The sequence below is a fragment of the Antrostomus carolinensis genome, unplaced genomic scaffold (assembly GCF_000700745.2).
Source record: "Antrostomus carolinensis isolate BGI_N321 unplaced genomic scaffold, ASM70074v2 scaffold2503, whole genome shotgun sequence".
Classification (NCBI taxonomy): domain Eukaryota; kingdom Metazoa; phylum Chordata; class Aves; order Caprimulgiformes; family Caprimulgidae; genus Antrostomus; species Antrostomus carolinensis.
In genome coordinates, this window is record NW_010302923.1 from 45,180 (window position 1) to 61,405 (window position 16,226).

The window sequence follows — 16,226 nt, forward strand, 5'->3', positions numbered from 1 at the left end:
CTCCCAGATGAGTGTTCCAACCTACTGTATCTGACAGCTTGTAAATTGGGTTCTCATTTCCTCTGCTTTTCATCTGTCTTAAAAACAAAACATTTTTTTAATCAAGTGAAATATTTGTTTACCAGACAAAACAATGGAAGGTCCATGTCACTTAGATGAGGGGAAAAAAAAAAAAAAAAAAGATTAAAAAGACAAAAAAGCCAGAACAATTATTTCCGTATTTTCCACACTTAAACTCAGAGGCTGTCAGTGACTCAGCACTGGCTTTCAACCATGACCTCAAACACAAGTTACAGTCCCCATGCTTGTGCCAAACTTGAATCCAGTTTCTTCAGTGAAAATTTTGTAAAATGCCAGGCCACCCCTCATCCAAGCTCCTCCCGCCTCCCACAACATTCCGTTTTCCTTGCATTTATCCTAGAGACTGGGAGAAGTCACAAAAGAGGAAGGCTGCATCCAGGATGTTTGTATCATCACCAGTGTTACTCACCATTAGAAGAATGCTTTGCTGAAATCTGGTTAGCAAATTACAGAGGTTCATCTAGGTAAACTTTTATTGAATAGAGAACCTGATATGAAAAAGCCAGTGCTGCAAACGCTCAGTATATATTGTATGACAGGTAAGTGGGTAAACTCACTGAAGCCCATTCTATTTGAATGTTTCATGATAAGCACATATTTAAACCTTTGCTTTCCTTCACCCATGCAAGAGTTCTGTTCTTCATTTTGGATAGAGAATCAAAGACATAATTACCCTATGTGACTGAATTGTATACATGTCTTTTGGCGCCAGTTTGTGCTTGCATCTTGACCTGGATTGTAAAGAGTAAAATTAATGTCGCAAGTGCCACCCAGTGACTGTAATTAACCACAATTTGCATTCTTTATTGAAAGTCGATAGTCTGAATGTTACCAGCTGTGAAATTGTGCAATAAGCAATAATTAAACAATGAAAGAGAGTAAACACAACTAGTTAGGTGTGATTTAGAGCAGTGAGTAGCAAAGGTGACTTTGAAAGTTTTATTAACACAAAGCAAGAAAAACAAAACACAACCACATGACCTATGCTTCCATGACTAAACACTGAACATTTGTAAAACTCTGCTAAAGATAAAGTCACACTGTAAAACAACATCACTACTAAATAGAGACTATTCACTAGACTTACATGATCAGGGGCTTCAAAGTCAAAGGGACTGTGTGTGTAACAAAGCAGGAACCATCTCTGAATATGTATCTAATTGCAATTCACTTTTTGAGAGGACATTTGTTCTCAGAGGGTTGTTGTGTTTTGGAGTTTTTTTGCAGAGGGTTGAGGAGGGTGGAAATGGAGGTTTACTGTAGGTTTGTGCAACCTGTCATTGCATATGGGAACCTCTGGCAGGTATTGGGCTTTTGGCTATTTGCAAGTCCCACCCTATTACATGTATTCAAAATGAGATTGTTGCGGATGTTTACAGCACCATAGCACAGCTACCTCCCTCAAGAAAACTCCTAAAAGTTCAGTATCCCTTTCGCCATTAGCAATTAGTTACATATGGGAATACCTTAACTACAGCTCATGTATTCTATTTTGTTTGTCAAACACAGCGTCAAGCTTTACTCATTGGGTTTTTGCCTTGTCCTCAGGTTTGAGGACTTCTTCTGATGGTGGTATTGGCCTGGGTTTAGCAAGCTGGCCTGGCTTAATTTCAGGCATTTTTTCACCATGTCTGTACACACTTACAGTGACATCCACTGTTTCCCCACCATACTTGTTCTTGACATGGATGCTATATTTGCCCGAGTCTTCTGAGGTCACTCCCTTGATTGTTAAACTGGCATATTTCCCTTGTTCCAGTGAAAACGCATAGTGCTCATTAAGTTCGAAGACCTTGTCATTCTTGAACCAAACCACTTCGGGGTCAGGATTTCCAAACACAGTACAGGTCAGATTCAATGTCTGAAGGAGGAAAAAAATAAGTCATTTTAAGGATTAGTCAGATTTGTTTAACCGGAATATTCTCAGTATTGCTTTCAGGCACTTGTTATTCCTAGTTAATTAAAGTAAGACAGGTATCATGTTCTTGAGGACTGAAAAGTAGAGGTCCTATTTTTTTCTTTTTTTAATTCAATCTTTCCACCATCTTACTAGTGACTGTGATGCAGTAATAGCCTCAGGGTAACAGTGTCTGAAGATGGTAAGTTGGACTGTCATTGCAGTCCTGCCTGCAGGAGACTCCTGACAACCCATTAGTCTGACATGAGGTTCAGGCAATGATAGGTTTAAAAACATCCTTGAAGTTTCCCTGTACAAAGCAGAGAGGAGAACTGAGCAAATCATTATTACATGAGATGATAAAAAAAAAAATCACTTAAAAATAGAGTATATAACATGAATCACTGGACATTGATTCCAGGTGCTGCTGACTAGTAAAATGGAAATATTTCATGAAGAATAAATAAAAAATAAATGCTGTAGAAGTGTTACACACATGTACAGCATATTCAGAGAATAGTTGAATAGCCTAGTAGGCCATCCTGGCAGTTCAGGTATTTTCCAAGGACTGAACTGAGACTGAAGAAACCCAAAAAATTTTCATGGATATTCTTCCAAATTTTTTATAGTTATGGCTGAACCCCATTTTGATCAGCATATGTATATGTATGTAAACTTTATATATTTAGGTATAATGATGACAGAATAAATTAAAGAATCATTTGAGAAGTTGCATTCATTAGTGCCTATTTTGCCCACCTTTGTTTGAATCTCATTCTGCCAAAAATTCTGCCCTAGATAATTAAAAGTCACCTTAAGAATTTCACATATGCACCATTGTGTTAGGGAGAAAGAAAAGAAAAATCAAACAAACAATGAACAACCCAAAGCTCATGGTTTCTTCCAGAAAGTTTCCTTATATTCCCTCCCTTCCATATTCTCCTTCAGGTTTTGCAGATTCCTGACCCAGAGGGAGCAGAGAAAATCGATCCGTGTGCACACATGTATGTTTTCGTATAATATTTTTCTTGAATTATGATGAATGAATATGCATGAGAGAGAAACTCGGAGAAAAAAAAAAAAAAAAACAGCAAGAAATTTTAAGTGATCGAAAGTGCTGCTCTTTTACAAATACAAGTAGTCTTGCATACAACATGCTTCCAGTTTAACAAGGGAATGTTAAAAGGAGATTTATATGTTCTGGATATAACCTAGTCACAACCTAAGTGTGTGAGTAGTCTTAAAGAACTGACATCATATAGGATGTAAAGCTAACTAATAGCCTATCATAACCAGCCTTCCTATAAAATTTTTAAAGGAGTAATGATGCAAACATGAAAATAAAATTTTGGGAAATCAAACTTATGTCTAATAACGTAAGTTTAAATCTTATCATCCTTTCTGTAACTCGGGCAACATTTCATGACTAATGCCCTCAAAAGTGACCTCATTTAAGAGTAATTAATAATTAATTAATAATAATTCATCAAGTCTTAATAAGTCAATATTAAAAACTTACCAGAGAACAGATTCCACAGTCATTTTAGATCATTTGCCCCTGTTCTGATTTATTAAATTATAGATCTCACTTACAACTATTTATACCCTCCTAAAAAGCACTGGTAAAACTTTATCTTGTGTCCATATATTTAAGTAGTTATAGCATTCCAATGCATAAGGAAAACTCTCTGCTCTTTTTTTTTTCTATAGTTACTTCTCACATTTGTACTTACATGATTCTTGCATGGTACCTGTTCATATTTAATTCAGAGATGATTTTAAAGTTTCACTTCCTTGTGATCCATTTTGGTTTGCCTGATTTCAGGAATCAGAGATTTTCTCTTCACATTTTCAGTTATTTTATCCTCACATGATTAGGCCCCCCTTGAAGCCTTTTACTTCTGGAAACTCACTATGTAGCATTTCCTTAATTTAAGGTTGTGGGGTTTAGGGCATGACCGTATGAGGAAACCACAGCTAGTGTGTGCATGCCATCAGGGGTAACTTCTCCAAGCAGTTTCCTGACAGTTAGATGTTTTAAGATGTTGGTCATAGAGTGACTTATAATTAACCTCCACCTCAATAAGAAGGCACATCATGTCAACACCCATTAGAGACAAAGAAAGGAATAGGCCAAGAGGAAAATCATCTCTGTTTGGTCCAGAGTTGAGTAGCTTTCAGTGTTCACTGCAAGGCCCGCATGATTCCCCTTCTTTTTAAAGAGACAGCTCCTGGATATCCACAAAATGGCCAAGTTGTGCTCAACCTCTTAGTCCAGTGACAAGAAAGACAGTGATACAACTGTAGTCTCTGAAGATGCACTGCACACAAGAGACATAAACAGCCTGATCAACATGCTCTTGATAGCCAGCAGATGGTAAGAGTCACACTGGCTCATGAGCTGATCTGCTATCGTCAGTCAGAATGGAAGTCCATCTAGCTCTTTTAGAGGTCAAAAGCAACTGCTTAAGAAAGTGTACAAAAATACAGAGGATGAATAGTGTGATCCTATTCCCAGTATACTGGTTATAAGCACAACCGTATTGAGAACACTGTATTTGATGGCCCCTGCTGGACTTTCTTTCATTGTATTGCCTACTTTATTTTATGGACCCAAATCTACTTTCGCCTAAGGTACTAAGGCACAAAATAATTGTGAACCACTTGAAAAAGTACTTCCTTTTGATTCTTTAAAGCCTGTAATAACTATGTAATTAGGTACTCCCTAGTTCTTGTGCTGTGAGAAGTGTTGGATTATAATTTCCAAGTACCTCTGCTGCATCGTGCACAATGAAGCAGATTTTTTTTTTTCCTCTTTCAGTCATTTTTCTCCCTAGACTGAAGAGAACTAGTTTCTCCCCATAGGGAAGGATGGGGCACCCAACAGAAGATCTGCTTCGGAAGAAAGCAGACAAGAACATGCTGAATGTGTGGGAAGGATGAAAACAGTTTTTCTTTCCTGAAGGCTTGGGTGTTTGGAGTCTAGAATTCACCCCCAGGATGGAGAGACCGAGTTCCAGTGCTTCACACCTGTAAGGACTAACAGCACCTCAGACTAACAGTCTTCTCATTCTGTTTTAGTACCCAGAGAGTTTGGGTTAAGGTTGCATGAGATCCTGCTCCACTATGACAAAAAGCCCTAAAAGGGACCTCAGTCAGTCAGCATCATGAAATTTCATCTCCAACCGTTGAACTGACCTAGGAAATAACTTTGTGAAGATCTACCAATTTTGACTCTGAATCTGGGCATTTAGCTACTATTGATGTCAAAAAAAAATGTGTATTCACTGGCTTTCAATCTCCAGTAATTATATATTGTAATGGTGCTAGCTGCCAAGATATAGGAGGAGGGGACAGTTTAGCCTCTTAGCCCAGGCAGGTTCTTTACTCTCCTTTACTCTTACCAGCCACAGCACTCTATGTCTGGCATTCTGGAGAATGGGACCTAGTTTTTGTTTCTGTTACATTGGGTTTCAGAGGGTAGTTTCTTCCTCTTGCCTCTTCAGTTTCTCCTACAGGGCAGGAGCAGACTCTCCCCTTGAACTGCTCTGCTCAGTACACAGAGCTGAAAGCCAGTGCAGATTTGAGTCTACAGTTAATTCAGATCCCCTACACAACCAGGACAAGAGACCAGCTCCTCTTGAGGCTGATCTTGGTTGCCTAAGATCTGAATCAGGCTGTGCCTCCTCTGACTGTATACCCAGCTTTCAGTGTACCTATGCTTACTTGTGACTTTGCACATGTCTCAAATTACTACTATTAGGTGGTTTAAATTATCTTCCTTGTGCGCTCTGCTTCTACAAAATCATCTACATTTGCTCCCCTTTTGCAATTAAAGTAAATCTCTTGCGAGTCAGCATGACTTATTGACAAAAACTGTCCTTACCTTCCCATCCATTATAGTAACAACATCAGGCAAACCACCAATGACTTTACCACGATCTAGGAGTTAAAGAAAAATATGTGGGTCATGTGCAGTTTAGAACTACAAATTAATAATTTTTAAACTATTTTATAACTTGGTGCCATATTAGTCACAACTTTCATTTGGACTTACCTTAAAAAAATGTAGTTCTTGGTTAATTAAACATAAAACAATACATTTTTCAGTGATATTCTGTGTTATTTCTTTTTAACATATTTTATAGTCCCCACAGAGACTGTACTACAGCATTCTAAACTGACACACATAACAACCTTGAAGCTACTGCTGAGCTTGACAGCTTGTGCTTTGGGCATGGAGCAAAACAAGGAGGATGCTTTTAGCATCTTCGTGCTATCTAAGATCTAAGGAAAATTTATTCTGCCACTTTCTTTGTGGGCAGAAGCATCTTGTCATTACCAGGGGAACTGATATCAAAGTACCAGAATTCCTACAGCCCTTAACAGTAACAAACTTCCCCACTATCTCTGTCTGAGCAAGCACTGCACTCAACAGGCATTATCAGGTAATTGTTTACTTAATAGGTAGATCCCAATACTTAGTATCATCATCAGCCTTCAGTGTCAACGCCTCCTTGTGTGATACCCAGAAGCTCACACTTCACAAAACCTCTGCAGACACAAGAAGATATAGTTGAGGCTTGCAAAATGTCTAAAACTTTTAGTGGGTTTCCACTGGATTTAAAGACAAATAAACCCACAAATTACTATTATTATTGCAGTATTAAGAGCTAACAGGGGATTTCTGCAGCCGCAGAACTCTGAAAGCTATGACAGTATATCATGATGGATGCCTTAAAGAGAACACTAGACTACTTTGTAGAAGATCTTTGAAAAAATGTAAAATCAACTTACTCTTCTCAGCAAAAGCAGCAGCCCTAAAATTGTTGAGGAGGAGAGGAAAATAAATACATAATGTTATTAATGAAATTACTAATGTTTTTTTTCTGTAAATTAAAACACTATTGTTACAGTGCTAAAATGCAAAAGATGTAGTACTTACTTGAGTCGCTGGAATTCTGCGTATGCGTCATCAAAAGCTGTGACAAAGCAATTGAGAGTTTGTGTCTGTGAATGTAACTTGCGTTTGAGGCTCAATATAAACATTTAAACACATACCCATGTTAAAGCTCTTTTAAAAATCCATACAGGGTTACTTAGTAGCAAAATGGGAAACCAAACCCCTAGAACCCAATGTTACTGATGGTGAAAACAGATAAAAGACTAAAAAGACCATAACAGTTATGCAACTAAACTGAAACTGGTTTTGATCAAAGGCCTTCTCTTTTTACTGTCATTCTTCCGATTATTGCCAATTAATTCTGTTTAAACCATGAAAAGCCACCATATAAGTATGGTCTTATACCTTGTCCAGACAGATCAAGTGTGCGTTTGTAGGATTCCTTGTCGCCAAAGATTTCAAAGGTGTAGTTCCCCTTATCCTTTTCAGTGGGTTCACTTATTTGCAGCCAGGCAATATCCTCTCCACCTCCAATCTTCATCTTTTCACCAGAAGAAATCTTAGATTCCCTTGAAAAAAAGGAATCGAAATTACTTTGAACATTCTTTTCATGTATATTCTCCATAGAAGGTAATCCATAAAAAGTTACAAAGGATAATGTACTACTCCTAAACTACAGATAAACTGCAACTAATGAGAGCAACTGCACAGGAGATTCTTTTCTTCCTAGTGGGAGTATGAAACACTCTAGAACCCTTAGCCTGAGCTTTCATTCCAAAGATTAATTTGTTCACCCTCTTCTCATTCTCCTTCTCTCCCCATACACAACCGTCTGTGTTTGTATCTACACACACATTCATCTCTGTATGCGAAAGTGGTATATGATTTTAGAATTCTGTACACTTCATACAGACTACCATGGAATACATCAAAATAGTAAACTAAAGGCAAATAACCTTTTCTAATGGGGAAAAAGCTTTACCTTTCATTAACTTCAAAAACTGACTAAGAAAACAATAAATTATTTGCATAGCATTTCTTATTCTTGCATAAAGTCAAAATACACCTGTTTTTTAAGAACAAGACAAGAAGCAAATTTTCTAACTGCAGATAACTAATGAACAGGTCTTTAAAAAACAGTAGCATTCTATTGACTTATCATCCCTTCCTAAATTAAGAATAGAAGAAATGCACTACTGATTCAAATCAGTGGCTCTTCTCGTCTGTAATCTGTCCTGAAGAGTGGAAACAGAAGAAGCTATAGGGAGAGAATGCAAAGCAAATCACTTTCAAGTGGTCTTTCACTCATTAACCAAAGAAATCTTTCTTTTCATCTTTCCTTTCCAAGCATCTTTAGCTGGAATTTTTAATAGATGAAGTCATATTGGTTTCTCTTTGATCAGTTAATTTATTTGCCTAGATAGGACTGATATGGCTTCATAGCTAGAGAGTTACTTTGATGGGGAAATGGAATTTTTACTATTACCCTTTCTGTAAGATGACTACATTCAATTCAGTGTACCAAATCAGAGATCTGGTTAGAAACTACTCTATTTAGAAAATACTACATATAATATTCCCCACTGTGCCACAAGTGGATGATGCATGCTGGCTTAAGAACTTGTATTATGTTTCCTGCTATGCAGTATAACAAATAATTCAAAGCAAGGTAGAAATTTGCATGGCATGTTTCATGATGTGCAGATAATGGTAAAAAAAACATGGATTGTCTAGCTGTTCATTTTTTCCAGGAAAATATTTGCTATAACTCCATTTTTAAAAAGTCATGAGGTTTGGAGAGGCTGGAGGAGGTTGGTTTGTTTGTCTGATTGTTTTAATCTTTGTTTTAGCTTTAATAACTCTGGCTTCTAATCATTGCATTCATGTGAGTGTTGAAATTTTATTTGTTCAAAACCTGTGTCAAATGATCTTCAAGACAATCAATGTATAAGACATAAAATCTGATATATTAGGGGTGGTGGAGTCTGTATGTAAATATAAATGTGCACACTAATATTTCCATATTAGCCATGTAGCATTCTTTAGTTTTACATTTCTAAGAACTGGATGGTGGAATGGAGTAAGTCACTTTTAAAACTCAAACAGATGTAGCAAAAGGCAGAGGCAAAAAATATTTTTCTTTTCTATCATATTAGTATCATATTTACTGAAAGAAGGAGAAGAACTTAGTGAATACAAAGCTCGAGTTATGAGTACAGCTGCACACCCTTGCAGAAGTGTTCTCAAGCTCCCTTAACCTAATGATCACTGACACTCTTCTTGTGTTCCTGTCTTTGTAGAAATCAAGGGCTGAACAGCATTGTGAAACTAGGACAACGTGCTGATAAACCAGCCTCTTCCTGTCCAGGTCAGATCAGTTCACTGTGTGTCATCTTTGTAGGCCATCAAGGAATATGTGAGTTGAAACTATTTGAAGAGTTTTAAAATCCTGCTGAAATGTGTGGTTTCAAACAAATGAGGGCCTGACATAGCAAAGCATTTGAACACACATTTAACTGTAAATACACAGATGAGTAGAGTGCCCCCAAAATCAAAGAGTAATGTAACATGAGGGTAGAAAACTACTGGGAACTTTAAAGCTCTTTTCTGGTCATATTCTCAGCTCTGAGGGCTATTCTCAAAGTATTCTGTGCCCAACTGAATATCTTTTCAAAGAAAAAGAGGATAATTAAAATATTTTTAGTTACTTAAAACTGTATCAGTTTGAAAAATAAAAATAAATTATTTGCTTAATACAGGCTTTAATTAACCTGTGAGAGCAAATCCTTAGTTCACCTAGTACTGGAGAAGAATTTAATTTGTTTAAAGAAAAGGGCAGCCCTGAATAGATAACAGTGCTCAAATATTTTGCTGTCTTTGAACCAAGCACGTAATACAGTGCAAGAAAAACAGTCTTATGTTGAATAAGAGTCTGAATACTGTAGATTCTTTTTTCCTGGCTGTTACAGCCCTCCTGATAGGTGTTGGACAAGTCTGTTGATATTGCTATTTACTATCTATATGAAAAAAGAATATGAAGTGTTGTAAAAGAGAAATTCATTAATGTGGTCCAGTTTCTAAATGAATGCCACAGAATAGTAAATAGTAAATCATAAAGATGGTATTTTTCTCAAATAACATTGAAAAAATATTCTCAGCTACCTGTGAGACCAGTTGACTTTCATTTCTTCATTGTAGTACTTCAAGAAACACTGGAGCCTTATTCCTTCCTCAGTGCAAAGAATCTTCAGTGGAGAGGCCGACTTACCTATGTAAAATAGAATATATGCAGATTAAACAGGATAGTGGAAAGAACAGGGAACAGTCAAATAGACTACTTGTACTGTCAGGACAAAAAAAAAAAAAATTAAAGATCTAGGCCATGGTTCTCAACTACCACAAAGATACATAGTTTCATGCTTCTCAAAGGAGATCTGCTGATTTATACCAGGTGAAAGTTCAGTATGAGTTTATGGTTTTATTGTCATACACAAGCATTATGACTAGCAAGATCCATTGTGAAATAATAAGCTAGTCAAGTAATTGCCAAGAAACAGTAGTATCATGATTCTAATTGCTCAAAAATTTTATTCTTGTTAACTCCTTTTCTTTCAGTGGAATGACTCTCAACTTCTCACTGGGGGCAGGGACAGAATCTCGTTCTCGCTCTCTCTCTATATCAAGGTTCACTTACTAATTGGAAGTAAGAAGAAAATTATTGCTACAAGATTGTCACAGCATCTAAGCCAAACAAGTCAGGTAGAATAATACCTTCCCTTTTACTATTGTCAATTAGCAAGGTCAACTGCCTATTCAGAAACTTAATAACATGTCCATAATAACACAAGCATCATGACTCTTAGAGATTTCCCACTTACAATAAAAATTGTCTGCCTCAGGCTTAGATGACTTTAACATAAAAAAACCTACATGAAAATCCAAGACAGCATTTACTTACCACTGACTCCACTCAATGCCAGAATTATATCATCATACACTGAAGAGAAAAAAAACACAAAAACAAAACAGTACTATCAAAATGAAATCAAAATATAGCTTTGTTATGTTCAGTTTAATTAAAGCAATATGGGGAACCTTCACATCCTTAGGCAAAGAAAAGCATTAAAATTTCAACAGGTGTACGGGATAAATTGGAGACTGTGTACAGCATATGAATTCTGTGCTGTGTCACCGAGTATCTCTGCTGTGTGTGGAGTCAGCTGTCTGCTATCAAATTTTTGTCTTTGTATCCTTCAGGCCAGAAACAATAAAAAGTCATTAAAACTGGATGGTTCACATTCAAAGGAGAGTGCAAGGGAAAAAGAATTTATTGCATTCTAGGTTAAAACGGTTTTCACCTGCTCCCTTAGAATGGCATTTGCCAAATGTAAACCCCTTCAACAGCAAGTGAAAGAAATCAGGTATCAAGCTTTTGAACTATCACAGAGCTGATGGGTTTGCAGAAGGGGAGAACCTGGGAGACAAGGGCAGAAGAGCAGGGATCTCTTTCATAGCAGAAGAATCCTACTCAATGTCACTGTATGAGATGGAAAGAGAGAAAGCAAAAAGCACCATAATCTGAAGAATGCGTATCCAAGACTGCAGAATGTATATTCAAGGCTGAAGAATTTTTATGAATAGGGAAGACAGCGAAATGCATGAAGTTCAGAAAATGCTACTTGTATATTTGGCCTGTATTGATATGTATCTGCACATTTTTTGTCTCTGCTAAAATCAATCATGATCCAAGGCCATAACCCTCTGCAAACTCCAGTATGCTTCCACTGGCCTGTTGAAATGAGGACATGAATTGCATACTATATATATATTACATTAAAATGTCTGGGGAAGTGAAGTTATATTACCTATACTGTCTAAATGAGGTTTTTTATTCCTGAAAGAATAATAGGCAGAATTTATGCAGAGAAAAAATGCTTGAGAGACTATCAAGTGATGCTGCAGCCTTCTGAGGTAAACTATAGCTTAAGAACTCAGTCTGATATTTATCTTTTCCTCTTACTTCAGGTATTTCCCTAGCCTGCTGAAAAAAAAAAATGTTAAGATTCTTGGGAAACTAAATTAATTTTTTAACATGTCTTTCTCCCTCTATTAGGACCTAGCAAATTCATTATTTGGGTCAAACATCTACATGTAGGTGGGATGAATCACTTTGGCCTAGTTGGTGTGACCTAAGCGAAGAAGCCCAAGAAAGCTCTCTGTTCCTGAGTTGAGTAAAAATTGTTTATGTTGGCAACAGATCAGTCTTTGCTACAGACTCAGAAGTAAACTAACATTTTTTTTTTTACTGAACAAATTTATACATAGAATTACAGTAGTTTACTGTGATAGCTGATAACTTATGAAACCTTATTTAAATGCCTGTCATCAGTGCATCTTAGACTAGGTTCTTACCTTATTTGCATTTATATTCATTTGAATGCCAATGCACATTGAACTAACCTGTCCCATACAATATGCAGTCTTCCAGGGCCCTGTTCATGTTAAACATGAACTTAGAAGACCCACAGTTTGGTTTAATGCTGCAGTATTTCACTGAAACAGGTATTTCACTGTACATTTCCAGCACAGCAGTCTTACCATACCTGAAGTATAGTATCTGGAAGCTGGAAGGACCCCTGACCATAAGATGGAGAACTACTGTATTGTTTTTTTTATTCCAGAGGTCAGGATACCCCTTATTTTAAAATCCATAGACTAAGGGAATGTGCATATATCAGAAGAAAGGAAGGGAGGAGGTGGTTAATGATGATGTATTGGATAGTGTTAGACCTGAGCATGACACAAATTGTATTGAATAAGGGGCAAAGATTGTACTGGTTTTTGCTAGGATAGAGTTAATCTTTTTCATAGCAGTTTGTAAGGTGATATGTTTTGGATTTCTGTGTTAATAACACAGGGATGTTTTAGCTACTGTTGAGCAGCACTTACACAAAGACTTGCATTTCTGTTCCTCAGACTGTCTCCCCAGCAAGTAGGCTGGGGGTGCACAAGGAGTTGGGAGGGGACACAGCTGGGACAGCTGACCCCAACTGACCAAAGGGATATCCCATGCCATATGATGTCATGCTCATCAATAAAAGCTGGGAGAAGAAGAAGGAAGGGGGAGACGTGGCGGTGGTCTTCCCAAGCCACCTTTTATCATGATGGAGCCCTACTTTCCTGGAGGTGACTGAACAGCTGCCTGCCAATGGGAAGTACTGAATGAATTCCTTGTTTCGTTTTGCTTGCATGCACAGTTTTCACTTTACCTGTTAAACTGTCTTTACCCCAACCCATGAGTTTTCTTACTTTTCCCCCACCAGCTCCCACCCCATTCCACTGAGGGGGAGTGAGTGAGTGTCTGTGTGAGGCTGAGCTACCTACTGGGGTTAACCCACAGAGTAGCTTTATGATTTTACAATTAAAGTAACTCTCAGTCCTCACTGACAGTCCCTCATCAATATATTCAACACTGGCATTTTAGGGGGTTTTGTAGATATTAAAGCTTAACAAATTTGAGAGAGAGAGCTCTGTGTAAAACATCTCACATAAAAGGAGGTGCCTGGCTGATGAGAAACTTACTTCATTTCTTGCCTATCAGATTGCAAGAGATTAATCATTACAATGCCCAGTGTCACCTCTCCTAAATCGGAGATGTGCAGTTCAGGCCTCTATAACATAAAAAGAGAAGTGAAATGCAAATGACCCCAAAAATATTTGCTAACTTGCCACTTGCAAGGATAGATTTTGACATCTCTTGGGAACATATGGAGATCATTATTTCAATATAGTAAATTGAATTACCTTTTCCTGATAATTCAAGAGTAGATACATCATGACCTCTGTCATCTGATAGTGTTGCCTTATAAACTCCTTCATCTTTGCGAGACAGCTACAAGGAAAACATAAGATGACAAACTTGACAATAGTACCAAATTTGCTCAACACCTGCATGATTTTCTAAATCAAACAATATACATTGTACCACATTCTGGTTAAATAATCTTACCAGAGATAAGATGGAAACTATGAATGGCTTGTGCACAATTTTTTATGGAGCTGAAGTTAATTCTTAAGCCTCAAACATATTCTGATTTCCATTCAATTGCCTTAAGAAACCATGTTTAATCTCTTATTCCAAAGAGACAAACAGGATTGACCCTGGTCAGTAAAAATTACAAGCAGTAAGATGTAACAGAGGTTAACTTCAACCCATACAAACCACAGAAATGCAATTTTTCTTCAGCCAAAACAATGACTTTTTTGAATCTATGTAAAGCATAACAATAGTTCTATATCCTTTAACTGTCCAAATATCAACTCAGTAACTTCCATTCAAGCTGCAAGTCTAACCAAATTATATCTATGCTAAGTAAATAATGAATTCATTATTGTCCTGGGTTTTAGCTGAAACAGAGCTGGGTTGGAGAGCTTACATTCTTTAAACCTAATGGTTTAGGTCTCTAAAACCTAACACAGTGATACTGCATTAAAGGTGTTAGGGGCTTTTGTTTTAGATGGTTTTATTTTAATTTCTCTTAAAACCTGAAGGACAATATAAAAACAACTATATATAGATTGGATGTTATTTAATTGAATCTTAGACTTATAAAAGTCCACAAGCAAGTAAATAATAGAAGCATCATATAATTGAATGACAAGTAGCAAGAGCTATTCAAAACAAACAGAAACCACCCTCCCCCAAAACAATCTCCTCAAGAAAAATCAAGCCACTGGAAAATCAGCATCCTCTTGTAAGTGAAATGAAGAAATGAAATTATAAGAATATGAAATCAATAAATAAAATAAATAAATCAATGAAATTGAATGCTCATTATGCTGAAAATGGAAAAACTCAGTCCAGGGAGGTTTTGGCTTTTGACAAAGACAGCAACTATGCAACCTAAGGCTTCAGACACAAGTTAGGTTACCCTGTTTGCATAAAGATAAATCTTAAGAAGCCACATACCTCAAATCTATTCATTTTAGGCAGTAAAATTGAAACGCTGTCAGAAATTAGGTGCTTGAACAAATTGAAAAATTAAGGAGCAATAAGAAAGAACGATATAGAGTTCACCTAAGGATTCCAAAGCAACTTAAGCATGAACTCTTTGAGCTGATAACAAAAATAGATACTCTTTTACTAGCATTAGTTACTCCCCGGTTAATTGAAGGGTAGCGAATATCCTTTTTCTTAAAATGGTTCACAGAAATCATGACAACTGGTTCAGTGCTCTGCCTGACAAATCTACAGCATGTCAAGCAGAAGCTGTCATTTCTAATCAGTAGGTGATACTGTACCTTGGGAATACTGAGGTGACATTCTCCCTTCTGCAGATCAGGCACCTCATCAACGTCAATCCCAGAACCATCCCTATACCACTTGAAAACAGTCTCCTTCTTTGTGTTTGCAACCTATACAACAGAAAAGACATATAAGTCTGGCTATGTCCTTAAGAAAGACATCACATTGCAGGTAGTCACATGGATACTTTCAATATAAGAAGCCAATTTTTTATAACACATATCAAATAAACCTAAGTAGAAAAACAATTTCAACCAAGTCCTACTAAGCAATCTTAGTCCTGCAGTATTTATTTGCAGACAAAACTGGTCAGAGGTATATAGCTTACAGCTTCAGAGCTCTTTCAAATCCTTAAAGGCAAACCTGTCAATCTCTTCCCTTAAAGGGTTTTGCATCCTTGCTATGTGGTTGCAGTTTGTCTAGAAATATCTGTGAGAAGCATCTTTGAAATTAGAGCTGCTGAACTCTCCTTTCTCTTTTTGTGTTTGGCATGTGTCTCCAGAGAGCTGTCACATAGAACCTAGGCCCTATCTTAGAGAGTCTTCAGTCAATTTGCAGATTTATCCCAGCTACCTAAGCAATGTCTTTCAGGGCTAAACTGCAAAGAGCAACTGAAATTACTACTCTGAAAGCATTTGATACTTCAAAATTGTGAGCTGCACCAGAAATCCCTTTTTTCTACTACATTATGTCCTAAGGGAAGTACAAAGACTTAAGGAATCCTACAAGTTGCACTCTCTCCCAAGACAAAAGGGCTTAACAACGTAGAGAAGTTGCAAAGTATAGACTACAGCAATACCTCAAGTACTGCTATAATTTTGCAATATAAATTGTGTATTGGTGATGCTTAAAATATCATTGGATTAATTACCTCAAACTGAATTCAAAGAAGCTAAAAACCCAGCTCTTTTTAGAAGTTCATTTAGAAACCCTGACGATATATTTTATTTTATTTTTCTCCCTTCAGAAACACTATGGTTTATTCAACATCACCATCCCCATACCCTTCTAAAAATCACAGGAATGCAATGGTATTTCCA

The 16,226-nt window shown here is 37.0% G+C and overlaps 1 protein-coding gene across 1 annotated transcript in view; it reads right to left on the reverse strand.

Annotated features, from left to right (window-relative positions):
• Positions 1 to 856: 856 nt before the first annotated feature.
• LOC104521796 (M-protein, striated muscle) overlaps positions 857 to 16,226 on the reverse strand; it is a 71,895-nt gene continuing 56,525 nt past the window's right edge. Inside the window, exons 28-36 of the mRNA XM_010163906.2 lie at positions 15,183 to 15,296; positions 13,686 to 13,773; positions 10,840 to 10,878; positions 10,044 to 10,149; positions 7,287 to 7,450; positions 6,924 to 6,960; positions 6,776 to 6,798; positions 5,865 to 5,920; positions 857 to 1,942 (exon numbers count right to left, since the gene is read on the reverse strand). Coding sequence (XP_010162208.1) covers positions 1,604 to 1,942; positions 5,865 to 5,920; positions 6,776 to 6,798; positions 6,924 to 6,960; positions 7,287 to 7,450; positions 10,044 to 10,149; positions 10,840 to 10,878; positions 13,686 to 13,773; positions 15,183 to 15,296 — 966 coding nt within the window. The 3' untranslated portion in view covers positions 857 to 1,603. The remainder of the gene's footprint in view (positions 1,943 to 5,864; positions 5,921 to 6,775; positions 6,799 to 6,923; positions 6,961 to 7,286; positions 7,451 to 10,043; positions 10,150 to 10,839; positions 10,879 to 13,685; positions 13,774 to 15,182; positions 15,297 to 16,226) is intronic.